The sequence below is a fragment of the Artemia sp. Qi Xiang Cuo genome, chromosome 17, assembly GCF_049724085.1.
Source record: "Artemia sp. Qi Xiang Cuo chromosome 17, ASM4972408v1, whole genome shotgun sequence".
In the NCBI taxonomy this organism is placed as follows: domain Eukaryota; kingdom Metazoa; phylum Arthropoda; class Branchiopoda; order Anostraca; family Artemiidae; genus Artemia; species Artemia sp. Qi Xiang Cuo.
In genome coordinates this window covers 55300056-55314371 of record NC_142810.1, presented here as the reverse complement: position 1 = coordinate 55314371, position 14316 = coordinate 55300056, and the positions used below count along the sequence as shown (strand labels likewise).

General features: G+C 37.7%; 1 protein-coding gene across 1 annotated transcript in view; it reads right to left on the bottom strand.

The window, feature by feature from the left end:
* Positions 1-14316, bottom strand: part of GatC (glutamyl-tRNA(Gln) amidotransferase subunit C, mitochondrial) — a 61781-nt gene that overhangs the window by 18231 nt on the left and 29234 nt on the right. The window contains exon 2 of the mRNA XM_089102928.1: positions 1867-2091. Coding sequence (XP_088959054.1) covers positions 1867-2078 — 212 coding nt within the window. The 5' untranslated portion in view covers positions 2079-2091. The remainder of the gene's footprint in view (positions 1-1866; positions 2092-14316) is intronic.

Here is a 14316-nt window from a genome sequence, read left to right as displayed (position 1 = left end):
TTAAGCAGTATCTGTTATTTTTATATTTCAAGTGATTATAAGATTCAATTTCTGTTCGTTTTGGGTGGTTAATATTATTGTTAATAAATATTGTTATAACTATTAACTATAATTATGGTTAATAACTATTATGTTAATATGAACTTGTTGATACTACTCATCATACAATACATTAACAAAATAACACTTCAGCCTTTAAAAGTTTTAGTGTCCCTACTGCTGTCTGTTTTATGTTTTGCTCCATTTTTCATTTAATTTTTTTTTTTTTTTTTTGTAGGAATCACCTAAAGGAGTATCTGTATTCTTTATGTTTGGTGTAGTTCAGTTTGTTTGTTAATTGATAGTAGTTTCTATTTTCGTTAAGTTTGAGTTATTATGTGACATTATTTCTACTCCTTAGGTTTTAATCGCTTTTAAGTTTCCGCTGAAAGACTTCTTTTGTGGAAGATTTTCAGTTAATTGGTCTCGATATTTAAAAATTATTTGGTCAATAAAGCATTGAAATATTAAATAGCCAGCGAAAGGCTTGGATCCTCACAGAACATATTATGCACTTTTGAAGCCAGGGTCCTCTAAGACTTTGCTACTTGACCAGCGAGTTTGAGAACCATATAGGAATATATATATTGACATATATAGAATATAGAGAACATAGAATAGATATATAGATAATATAGAATAGATATATAGAAATGTGTGAATAGAAATATGAATGGATAGCCATACTCATGCTGATAAGTGGATTAGAATAACATTTATTTACAGCAAGACATAAAACCTGCTAATAAATGAAAATGCAAATGCCTTATGGCATGCTTAAGCGCAATATCTGTTACAAAGAAACAAAAAATCACCATACAGACTACATTTTCAATCATTTAAAAGGCTACATCTTTACAAAATAAGACTGGAATAACAATAACAACCTGACAGTACTTCTTCCCAAAATGAAACAGGAAAAACAAAAACAAACTGACACTATAATGTTGCAACGTGTTTCTTTGAAACATTAAAAAACTGAACCTTATCAGGCCACTATCGAATCGGTAATGGTAAAGAGTTCCAAATTTTTGGTCAAATGTGACGAAGACTAACATTAGCCCTAGTCGTAGGTCGTAATTCAGATAAAAAATATGATCTATGAGATGTAGGGTAATTGTGATATTGCGAGTTTGTCGTAAAAACAGTAGAAAATCTCGATGGAAGTTGATCAAAATCATGACAAATACGGGAAATAGAAATCAGATGGATCTGAATAATCGAAAATATACCAGAAGACCGTGTCTTACTGAAGCTGAACAATCAATATTAAAAAGGATCCAAAGTGCTTTATTTTGAAAAAATTGTATTGGTATATAAATAGATGCAAACGTAGATGCCCAAATTGAAGTACAATAAAGGAAATAAGGATAGACAAAAGATAAACAAACTGTCTTCAAAATATTATGAGGAAAATGATGGCGCAATCGTGAAAGAATCCCAATTTTTCTTGATATCTTTAGCGACAAGATTTTAGTGTATTCTCGGAAAGATGAATTTTCACCTAGAAAAATTCCCAAGATACTTAAAATGGCGAAGCGTTTAAGTTCAACATTATTCAAAAAATAGAAGAAGAACTGCATTGAACTGTGCCCGTGCGTGAAAACAACACATATTGACATTTATTTTAATTAAGAACAAGTAGATTCCTTGAATATAAATCAAATGCAGCTTAAAGACAGGAGCAGTAAACAGATTACTAGGGAATTACTAGGGAATTACTAGGGAGATTACTAGGGAATTACTAGGGAATTCGTAAAAGGTGGTAGGAATAAAGATTTCAAATATACTTTCATGGCGAAAAAAGGAAACTTTGTAGCTACATACCTATTAGCAAAATCTACAAGAGATAATCGCTCCAGGTGTTCAACCGTTGACTGATCAACAGATACTTTTTTTCTAGCTTCTTCAATCAACTGCTTTCTTGGTTCGTTAATAACTGGCTTCTGTGGTACAGCTGCTCTTCCGACAGATATGGATCTAGTCGAAAACTGGAGTGAGTAAATATGGCCGAATTTTTTGTAGGCTTTACTTATCATTTCATCCAGAAATCTAAAAGAATAGCTGAATTCGTAAACAGACGTCAATAAAAAAAAGTCACACTTGAACTTTTTCTGTATGTAGATTCAAGCCTCAGGAAGAGAGACGTAGACGAAAGAGGGGACTCGGACCCACTCCCCCCCCCCCCAAAAAAATTTAATTTTATGGGCTCTTCGGTTTCAACTTTCTTTTTATAATTCCCCCTCCACAAAAAAAAATTCTGGGTATATACCTGCTTAGAAATTTTGGATGATCTATTTGAGGAGTAGAGAAGGAAACAGAAGAAATAAAGCTCATTTTCAAGTTAAGTTTTCCTTTTTTCTGGTTGTTCTTTAGACCAGTCTTAGGGACCCATTCTTAATTGTCCAGGAACACTTGTGCAATGTATCACTTTAGATACATATTTTTACCAAAATGCACCAAATTCCTTGCGAGAACAGTCATAAATGCAGGTTGTTGATAGCCCAGGCTGCGCCCTAGGGACAAATTTCTTCTTATCATACCCCCCCAAACTTGTGTTTTATGTTCTTAATCATTTTAGCAATATTACCAGGTAGATTGGAATCAAGAACACAACATAGCGGCCCTACCCGTTTGCAAGTATATTTTAGGACTGTAAACAAAAGCACAAAATTTCTCAAAAGCTAAGATAGCGAGTCCTTCCGATTTTCTGTTTCAATGAACAAACTAAATCGAATTTTAACATCAGAACCCTTCGACCAAAAATCAAATAAAAACGATTATGCTTAACAAACTCACTGATGTAGAAAAAACCTCTCGTACACTCTTTCAGGCTGAGGACCTGGGGTTTCCTACCCCATTCCTCATATTTCAATGGCCTTCCATACATGTAGCTATCATTGAATTAATTGGCTAAGGTCTTTTAATTCAATATTCTAGATTCATTAAGCAAAGTAAATTCTTTATATATTTTACCAAACTTTGCTTGAAAGAATCAATAGATGAATTTAACAGAAAATTCCTTGCAGAGACGATTTCAGATGGGTGTAGAGTAGCGAGTTAGATGTTGATTCGAACATTTTTCTTGTGTTTCTTCCTTCAGAAAACCAGAGCGAGCAGAATGCTTACGTTTTTGTCTAATCACATATACAAAAGGTAGAATAAAAAGAGATAGCTCCTCGGAAGAGGAGGGATGGATATTCATCTGCAATATAAGGTACTCTGCTATATCGCACCTTTAAAAGCAGTAGCTGGCCTTCGGTGGCGCTACAGCAATGGTGTAATTTCGTCAGAATCCGGGGGGGGGGGAGGAAGTTGAAGCCAATTTTCCCAAATTAAGTGAAAATGACTGTGAAAAGTGAAAAATGAGCTACAAAGTACCATAAAGGTAAAAATATACTAAAGAAAACTGACCCGTTTCTGTGCAGGCTTGAACTATGCAGGCTTATCTTAGTTTTGACAAGATTTTTGATGAGCTAAATTTCAGCTAGGGGAGCCAAGTGGGGCTTGAGGGGGGGCCAAAAGAGGTCTGGGAGGGGCAGTTACGCTCCTGTTCCACAGCAAATTACGCTCCTGCGCTACAGCCTTATTTTAGATTCTTTAGAGTAATTCTAGGTGAGTTTTACGAGTCAAGAAGTAATCAGTTTGGCGGCCATATTCGTCACCAACCCTTACACAAGGCTTGTATAAAGGAACGATCGATTTGATTGGAAGGGGGGCTTTCTTATATTTTTTTTATGTCACCGGGGTTTTAGCTTAACGGAATAATACAAATACTTACTATATGTGGTTCTTCATTTATGAATAAATTACCCACCCATTGAATGAATGAATGCATTTATTACCCATCAATTAAAAACAGATGGAGCACAACAAAAGACAAGAAAAAACGCAAAAACACTAATTCCTCTGAAACAAACAAAAAAAAAACCAAACACAACAACCAACAGCTTATGCCCACTACTGCTGGAGAATCATAGCCCAGGGATGGGACTTAAGTGTCAAATTATATCGAGTAATCTGCGCTAGGATAGCTTCTTCAGGATTCATGATGCCGTACCGATGCGAAACATATCGATTGCTTGTCCATGGTGGTAAACGCAACAAAAACTTTGCATACTTGTAGTACACTGAACGCAATTTCAGTCTATCTGTAGCCGTAAATATACGCCAGAATGGGCTGAGGTACAAATAATGGGGCAAAACCATAGCATTCTACACCCGGGCCAGCAGACGACGGTCAAACTTCCGCTTATTTGCCACAATACGGCTATACGTAAATGAAACCCGCTTCTGAAAATGAGAAAGCAGTAACCGCCGCGTCTCTAGTATTGACCGTCCAATAGGAAGGCCCAGATATACAATGCCACCGGCGAGCCCAACAGTAGAAACACCAATTGTGATGCTTCGACCAGCATCAGATTTCGAATTAAACAGCAGTACTTCAGACTTGTCGGCATTAAACTGAAGTCCAATCTGAGCATACTCTTGTTGTAGTCGAGTAAAATTATCTTCTAGTCCTTGCAGAAAGCGGCTCAGGTTCAGTACATCGTCCGCATAACCAATCAAAGATAAATCAACACCGCGCAGAATGTAAGTCATAAGTGACTTCGATTGCGGCTTTACGATACTGTTATTAAATGCTGTCGGTGACGAAATGGCACCTTGTCTTACCCCCTTCTTTACCGGGAGAAGGGGATTACCATGCGGAGAAACAGCAACATCATTCAACAGGCTAGTGCACTCACTCGCTGGTAAAGGAAGTTTAAGTTCCGCTTTTAGATTTTCATACATGTCAGCCAGTGGGGCTAGAGAGCAGGGATCAACACCGGCCAAACCCATATCCAGTATAATCTCCTCGTGGAGAAGCGAATCAAACGCGCGCCTTACATCATGAGTGGCTAAAGCGATGCTTTCACCGCGGTCATCTGCGTCAACTAAAGCGGATACTAAAGCAGAAAGAGCATGGCCGCACCCGAGGCGAGACTGAAAACCGAACTGATGGGCCTGAACTGTACATTTAGTACGAAGCTCCTCAATAATCAGATTTTCAAATATTTTACAAAAAACAGTTGAAACCGTTATTGGGCGAAAAGACGAACAATCGGAAGGAGGTTTATTTTTCTTTGGGATAGGAGTCAGACATCCAATTGAAAAAGAATCGGGCGCAATTCCCAAATTAAATATCATTTGGTAAAGGAGGACCAAATGCTCAATAAACATACCCCCACACAACGACAAATGTTGTGCAGAAATCCCGTCATATCCTCTAGACTTTTTTTCTTCAGTTTCCCAATTGCAGAAATAATCAGACTCTTTGTAATAATCGGTCCCGGACTAGATGCATGCTCAAAGAAATCTTGGAGTCTCGCTTTATAACTATTTTGAAGATGGGGATCCGGAGCAGAAAATTCTTTTTTATAATGCTCAATCCATGAAGAAAGTGGTATAAGAGACGGGGTTTGACTTGGCGCCTCTTTCACAAGACTAGACCACAGCTTATTAGGCCGCGACCGAACTTCTTCCGAACAAGACGAAATAATCGAATTCCGATGCAAAGAGAGCTGCTTTGCAAACTGACGTTTCGTATAGATGTATAGTTTTCTCAGCCACCCATCCCGCGGCTTATCTGCTTCAATCCAGACCGAGAGCCAAAATTTAGCAGAAAAGCAAGCATTGCGCAAGTTACTATTAGTTGACCAACCGGGCTCTTCGGTTCCAGATTTTACTCGCCTAATGGGTACCACCGATTTTTCTGCAAGGGATAGGGCATGAGTAAGTTCACTACAATATAGATTCAGCCGAATTCGAGAATCCCGCATATTCTGTTTTGAACTCCGCATTAATAAATCAAACGGTACGCGAATTTTCGCCAGAATATCATTACACGCATTCTGGAAAAGATCAGATGACGCCCTATCCCAATCACTAATATAAAACACAGATCGCTTTTTAGCAAACGGGATAAAAGAAGGACCGACATCATCAAACCGAGCACTAAAAAACAGAGGAAAATGATCTGACGTAAAACTAGAATCACTAACACCAACTTCCACAATAGTTACAGATCGCGTGTGACAAACATGGTCTAAATTAGATGTGCTACCCGAATTATGGACGTAAGTAAAACTCTTATTCTTCGGCGCAACCAAGTAATCATCATCAAACAGACCGAAGATAATACTTGGACGAACAGAATCACCAGAAGAATTAAGTGAGTCAGTTAGGTCACAATTGAAGTCACCAGTCACGATGCAGCATAAGCCCTGCTCATTTATTTTTCCCAAGCACTTAGATAAACGAGCGACACTAATGGCAAAAAGTCTCTCAGAACGGTCATCGCGATAGTTCGTGGGTAAGTATACATTCAGCACAACCACATTCTGGATTCTAACCGCTAAAAAGTCACTTGCTGAATCAAAGACAGAAGAAGTAAAACATGACTTCACGTAAGTCGCTAGACCACCACAAGGCCGGCCATGAGACTGAGAGCGGCGCGCAGCAACCGAGAACACTTTGTGATTAGTTGATAGTTCCAAAAGGCTCAGGCTCAAAGTGTTTGCAAAATGTTCTTGAATACACACTATGTCACACTTCGATAAAAAGTCCTTCAAAAACACAGACCGACTTAACAGATTTCCATTTATATTCCACGAGGCAATCGCATAAGAGGCTAAGGGTCCTCGATTCATTTCTTCGCTGGGGTAGGTCTATTTGAAGGGCACCGAACACTGTAACATGTATGACCTCTTTTTTTGCATGTGATACAGAACATATCGTTGTTGCACTTATTGTCCTTACTAGATACGTGGTCAGTGCCACCACAGCGGCCACAGATGGGAGATGCGGCGCAATCTGCCACCACATGACCGAGTCCATGACAGGAGTAGCAACGTTTCGGTAGGAAATTAAATTCCTCGGCAGGCAGCTTCTCGTAGCCAACGCGGACGGAGTCCGCGAGAAAACGGTCTAGATTCTTTCTGGATTCAAAGTACACCTTGAATACTTTCGAATGTTCGTATTTTCCTATTTCCACTGCTTTTACGGCATTTGGGACAATAGTTTCGGCATCCGTGTGGGACATACTATTTGGGACTCGTTTTAGAACTCCGATGAACAAGCGCTCCTTCAGTGACGCTGTAACCGTGGGTGTCCTAGACCTCATATTTTCCATAATCTTCTCTGCAGTCGCCTTCGACTTGACGTAGAGCTTCCAGTCCTGTTTAGTCTTGCGAAGTTCGCTAATGTCGTCAGAATTTGGACATAAACTATCCACAAAACCCTTACGAGCAATTGGGTTGTCTAGAGTCTCTGGTAGGTCTTTCAGTACAACGACATAGGATGGCTTAGTACTGACATGAGCATGACCACTACTGATAGAGACACTGTTGATAGAAACTTCAGTAGTTGCAGACATACTCGGAACAGCGTAGCTTTGGGCTGAGACGAAGTTCCGGAACTCTAGGCACAAGTCATTTACTTTGCGCGAAAGAGTCGCTGTAACTTCGCCAGGAATAGAGGGTACTTAATCCGGCTCATATATGACGAACTTCGGTAGCTGGACATTATTCTTATCACAGTAATCCCACACTTTCAGAATGTCCGCAAACGTATCCGCTTTCTTCTGCCTATCCGTTTGGCGGGTAGACATCTGTCCCTCGGACCAAATAAACTTCTTTGCTTCATTAATTTTCTCTTCAGGAAAAAATCCGCAACCAGTTTGGATAATGTCAGCAGACGTATTTCCTGTACTCCTTGCCCGTATAGCAAAATTTAAAACCGCATTCAGGACTAGTCGATCGGGCGGCATCTTCGTACGAAATGAAATACAGCTCGGCAACGAAGGAACCTAGGAACAAGAGAAGTGTAAGGACCCCCTCAACTGTCCCCCGCAATTTACGGGTAACTTAATACCGGCGGGTACAATACGTCGCTTGCGGGAGGTTCCTTCCCCTCTTCTGCTAGTTCCCAGTACACTTCTTAACGATAAAGAATAAAAAATGGCACAATATAAAATTGAAACTGTAGATGGCGTGCCAATCTACCCGAGAAAAAAGATGGCGCTGGTGAGAATACCCAGTGAAGAGGGCTTATTCTAACAATTGGAGAAGGTCATACAAATACTAATTGACAAAAAAACTAATTTTAGAATGTAAACAACAACAAGAAAAGACCTCAAAATAATTCAGAAACTTTTTCCAAGTTTCCAGCCAAGATGCATTCCATTGTTTTCATGTTACCGAATGTGAATATGGTATGGAAGGGCGGTCACTTCTTCCATTGGACTTAGCTGACTTTGATTTTGAGAAATTTGTGCCATAGCTCAGCAGTAAAAATAAATTAGATGAGAACTGTTTGTAGTGCCTCTTGGCCACCTCTTGCAATGATATTTCAGGAATGTATGGAAATTTTTTTTTAACATTTTAGCGTGATACGGGACCTTAAATGATCACCCTGTCTCGTCCATTATAAACTGTTTCCTTTGCAAAATTGTATTACAAATTTTAGTTTGTGAGGCCATGCTAGCGATCTTGCCGTCACTGGTAGAACTTGAATAAGAGATTCGAACAAATGACAGAACACTAAAACACACCTACTTTCTAAGAAATCTTAGAAGAACCATTTAACTTCTCACGTTTTGTGCTTGAGATATTCAGTTTTATTATAACTTTCATCATCAAAAGATGCAATTTTTTTTAATCGAGTCCAATTTTTTTAAAGTTCAGAATACGGTTGTTCCTAAAATTTTTTTAGCATACCTGCTAGGAAAATGCTAAAAATTGGCACAAAAACATTAACATTTCTGAATTTGACTGCTTTGGCAGTTCTCTGTTTTGTTCACCGGTTTTGATGGAAAAGCTCACCGACAAAAGGGGCTTAAAATATCCTAATATTCTCAGTCAAAGTACAAATTCACGAAAGCTTTCGATGATAACTAGTCCCTTGAGACAGTTCGCAAATGGGCCTTTTGTCTTTGTGACAGTCAGCAGACGTTTAAGCTCGCAAAATGATTTTTTAGGTACCGTGTCATCCTAAAAGCAGACCCCTTTTAATTTTCTATTCAGTGGGAAACTGAAATACAGTTTTTATATCAACAAATTCCGATCAAAAATCAAATTCAAAACAATCAAGGTTATTAAGTAGAACTTGGCTTAAAAAGCCTCGCACTAGGCCCCTGTGATGATAGAACCTAAAAAAAAGTTGACCTTAATGCAACCAGAGCCTACTTTGTGCCTATTTTTCTTTTGACATGATGAAAGATGGTAAAACGATGAGGGATAGATCCGCAAGCGGAGAAAAGAAGGCAATCATTGATATAATACTAAAACGTATCTTCAAAGCAGTAGCTGATCCTAGATGTTGATCAAGCCTGTCAAACTTACAATAATCGTGGGTATGTCAGTGGTCGTCAGTGTTCTTCTAGAAGACCATCATAGAGATAAATAAAACCGTATTTTTAAAGCAATAACTGATCCTAGACGGTGATCAGGCCTGTCAAACTTACAATAATCGTGGGTGTTCTTCTGGAAGACAATGATAGAGATAACACTAAACCGTATCCTTAAGGCAGTAGCTGATCTTAGACGGTAATCAAGCCTGTCAAACTTACAATAATCGTGGGTGTTCTTCGTCGGTATTCAATCCTGGATGTTTTTCTGGAAGACAATCATAGAGATAATACTAAACCGTATCTTTAAAGCAGTAGCTGATCCTAGACGGTGATCCAGCCTGTCAAACTTGCAATAATCGCGGATGAAAAGTGGGTGTTCTTCTGGAAGTCAATCAATGAGATAATACTAAATCGTCTGTTTAAAGCAGTAGCTGATCCTAGACGGTGATCAAGCCTGTCAAACTTAAAATAATCGTGGGTGTTCTTCGTCGGTATTCAATTGTGGGCTTTTTTCTGTAAGGCATCGCAGAGTTAATACCAAACCGTATCTTTACAGTAGTAGCTGATCCTAGACAGTGATCCAGCCTGTCAAACTTACAATAATCGTGGGTTCTTCGTCAGTGTTCAATCATGGGTGTTCTTCTGGAAGACAATCATAGAGATGATATTAAACCGTATCTTTAAAGCAGTAATGATCCTAGACAGTGATCAAGCCTATCAAATTTACAATAATCGTGGGTGTTCTTCGTCGGTGTTCAATCGTGGGTGTTCTTCTGGAAGACAATCATAGAGATAATACTACACCGTATCTTTAAAGCAGTAGCTGATCTGAGACGGTGATCCAGCCTGTCAAACTTGCAATAATCATTGATAAAAAGTGGGTGTTCTTCAGAAAGACAATAAATTAGACAATACTAAATTGTCTCTTTAAAGCAGTAGCTGATCCTAGACGGTGATCAAGCCTGTCAAACTTAAAATAATCGTAGGTGTTCTTCATCGGTATTCAATTGTGGGTTTTTTTCTGGAACACAATCGTAGAGTAATACTGAACCGTATCTTTAAAGTAGTAGCTGATCCTAAAAAGTTATCCCGCCTGTCAAAATTACATTAATTGTGGGAGTTCTTCGTCGGTGTTCAATCGTGGGTGTTCTTCCGGAAGACCATCATAGAGCTAATACTAAACCGTATCTTTAAAGCAGTAACTGAACCTAGACGGTGATCAAGCCTGTCAAACTTACAGTAATCGAGGATGTTCTTCTGGAACACAATCATAAAGATAATAATAAACCGTATCCTTAAGCAGCAACAGATGTTAGACGGTGATCAAGCCTGTCAAACTTACAATAATCGAGGGTGTTCTTCGTCGGTATTCAATCGTGGGTGTTCTTCTGGGAGACAATCATAGAGATAATACTAAACCGTATTTTTAAAGCAGCAGCTGATCCTAGACAGTGATCCAGTCTGTCAAACTTGATATAATCGTGGATGAAAAGTGGGTGTTCTTCTGGAAGACAAACAATGAGATAATACTAAATCGTCTCTTTAAGACAGTAGCTGATCCTAGACGGTGATCAAGCCTGTCAAACTGACAATAATCGTGGGTGTTCTTCGTCGGTATTCAATTGTAGGCTTTTTTCTGTAAAAGTGGGTGTTCTTCGAGAAGACAATCCATGAGATAATACTAAATTGTCTCTTTAAAGCAGTAGCTGATCCTAGACGGTGATCAAGCTTGTCAAACGTACAATAATCGTGGGTGTTCTTAGTCGGTGTGGGTGTTCTTCTGGAAGACAATCATAGAGATGATATTAAACCGTATCTTTAAAGCAGTAACTGATCCTAGACGGTGATCAAGCCTGTCAAACTTACAATAATCGTGAGTGTTCTTCGTCGGTGTTCAATCGTGGGTCTTCTTTTGGAAGACAATCATAGAGTTTTTATTCCCTACATAATTAGCTAGTTCCGGCAGTCTTTGTGGTTTCAATTACCCTGAAATCCAATCCCCTCATTACCCAGCGTAGGCTGGTTAAGTTTAAACAACTACTGGGTTCATAGTTTCCAGTTTCTCTATTCTTTTTAATTAAAAATTTCTTCATAATCACAGTCATTATTAGTCATTTTGCCATCATGTAGACTAAGCCTTTTATTTTTGAAAGTAACTTCTTTTAGTGTCTCCTATTCAGGATTATTAATTCTTAGTTTGTCGGTTCATGTTCTTCCGACACTAACCCACTGGAGACAAGAGTTTTTTGTACCCCAGAGGTGGAGTGGTGAAGGGACGGCTGATAAATCATGTTTTTATGCAAAATTTTGTAAACAAAAAAAATTCCTGAATGGATCCGACATTAGAAGGGTAAAACTAAAAACAATCATGACAAAGAAAAAACGGGGATAATCACAACCACTGAAAAAAAAATTCAGAAAAAGAAGAAAAAGAAGAAGAAAGTGAAAAAAAAGAAGAATAGTACGCAAATATTTCTGTCGACACCTCCCCTCAACCATCCACATTGCAGAATTCAAAATATATAATAAAAAATAAGATAAAAAATTCAACGGAACAATACAAAAATACAAACGTTAATAATAACCACTACAATAAAAGAGTTCCTTACTAAGCAATGATTTTTCTTTCGCTACGATTTTTTTTTGACATGCTTTGCCTCTGTGGTCTCCGAAATTACACGTTACAAGGGCCTTCCCTTCGCCTATTTTAAGTTCTCAGCATTTGTTTCCTTTGCTGTTCTCTTTTGTTTCCTTTTTCTAATCCCATGTTTTATTTATTGCTCAAAATAAAATTATATAATATTCTATAAATAATTCTATTCTATATTACTTACAGAATATATAATTTATAATTATATATAATTATAATGTATAATTCAATAAATAATTCTGTTTGACTCAAAATAAATGGTACAACCAAATTCAGAAATGCTTACGACATATTTAGTCCATGATAGTAAATACTGCTAATGTAGTAGATCTTTATTTTAAACTTAAAATATAAAAAAGGATATACAATACAAAAAAAGCATTAAAGTATATTATGAAATATCATTAGCACCAAACACAAATTATTACTTCCAAATTTAAGATAAGAAACAATTCCAACTATTCTTTTGAGAACCCACTAGGTAGCAACTTCAGATATAAGTTTTGTTTCCTTCCGAAGTCATACGTAAGAGGCTATCACAACAGACCAAGGCCGTATCCAGGGGGTAAGGGGGACCCACCCAGCAATTTTTGTCTGACTCGTAAAAACGTAACATAAGTGAATGTAAACATTTTTTATACGTTTTTTAAAGTTTTTTTTTGTTACACTCCCCCCCCCCCCCGAAAAAAAACCTGGATAAGGCCCTTTAACAGACCTTTGATTTTTTTTTTACATCCTATGAACTCACATTACGAACAGGAAGAAAACAGGAATATTTCAGGGAAAGATGGGGGGGGCAATAAAACCAGTCATTTCATTTGATAATTTGAATAAAAAGGTCCATAAATTTGAGAGTTCAAGGATTTCGGGGGGGCCCAGATCCTGAGACACACCAAGAAAGGGAGGAGATTTCAGAAGAGTATTGAAAATTTACCAAAAGAGTAAAGGCTATCTATAAAGGGGAACCTTGGCATAAATATTCTGCCCTATTTAAATGAGTGGCTAAAAGCCGCTCATTTAAATAGGGTGTACGTCTCAACTCCAAACGCTGAATTGGAAGAATTCAGTAATTTAACAATTAGCTAAATAACTAAGACGTTGCTCCTTACTTTTTGTCAAAAAAATTTGATTTTTTGTTTCAATTAAATAGAGGATCAAAGAGGTGAAGTACATCAGAAACCAGAAATTTGACTGAACGTAAATTGTCCGGCTGTTCCTTCCTTTCAATTTAGCTTAGCAAACAGTATTTGGTAATTAAATTGTCCGGCTGTTCCTTCCTTTGAATTTAGCTTAGCAAACAGTATTTGGTAATTAGTTTCAGAAGAATAGAATTTTCAGATCCGCCCTTTGGACGTAATAGTGTTGACATGTTTGGAGATGATCGTTACACAGCCAATAACAAACGGGAAGAGTTGAAAATACAAAGTCTGATTCTTTGGCTGGGAAACACCACTGGCAAGTCATTACGCAATATGAATATCATTTGGGCTAATGCTTCATCTCATTTGACCAAAAATAGTCAGCGAAACTTTTTTTTAGGTGGGGATAGCATCGTGACTCTCTTTTCTTTACGCCTCTTTGAATGAAATTTCCAACAAAAATTTTAGAGGCAGAATAAAATATGCTCAGAAATGGTATGAAACACATCCTTTGTTTTAAAACCAACGAAGTACAAATTTCTATATTGTGCGTCTGATCAGATCAACATTGTACTCTAACATAGTAATATACAAAATAAACATTGTAAAGATTATTTTTGTCCACAGAATCAGTTATAACTGACTGAATATGACTAAGGAAAAGACAGAAACTGGTAGAAAAAAAAACTTTCAACATTTAGGACTGGGTGGGGGATTGAAAAACTGCTTACAGGAGATGTAAAAGGTTTGGAAGTTGTTTTTCAGCATCATATTTTTTCTGAATCTTATAAAATGTTTCACGTTTTGTTCTTCGTGGGAGAGTAGGACAAATGCACAGTTTGTCCCCCATACGCTCACCTATGACTTCCATTGATATGAAATATTTTATTATTTCATTTTATTAACCAAAAATATTTCCTATATTTAATACTGTGCTTTCTATAAGTTGCTGCTAAAAGAAATCATATATTACCCCTAAGTTTGTAGGAATGTACCATGCTAAGCTTCATAATTGAGGCACCCAGCAGTGTAGAGAAATTATTTAGAACATAATAATACGTTCTAACATATTATGTTGTGAATATAATATGTTCACA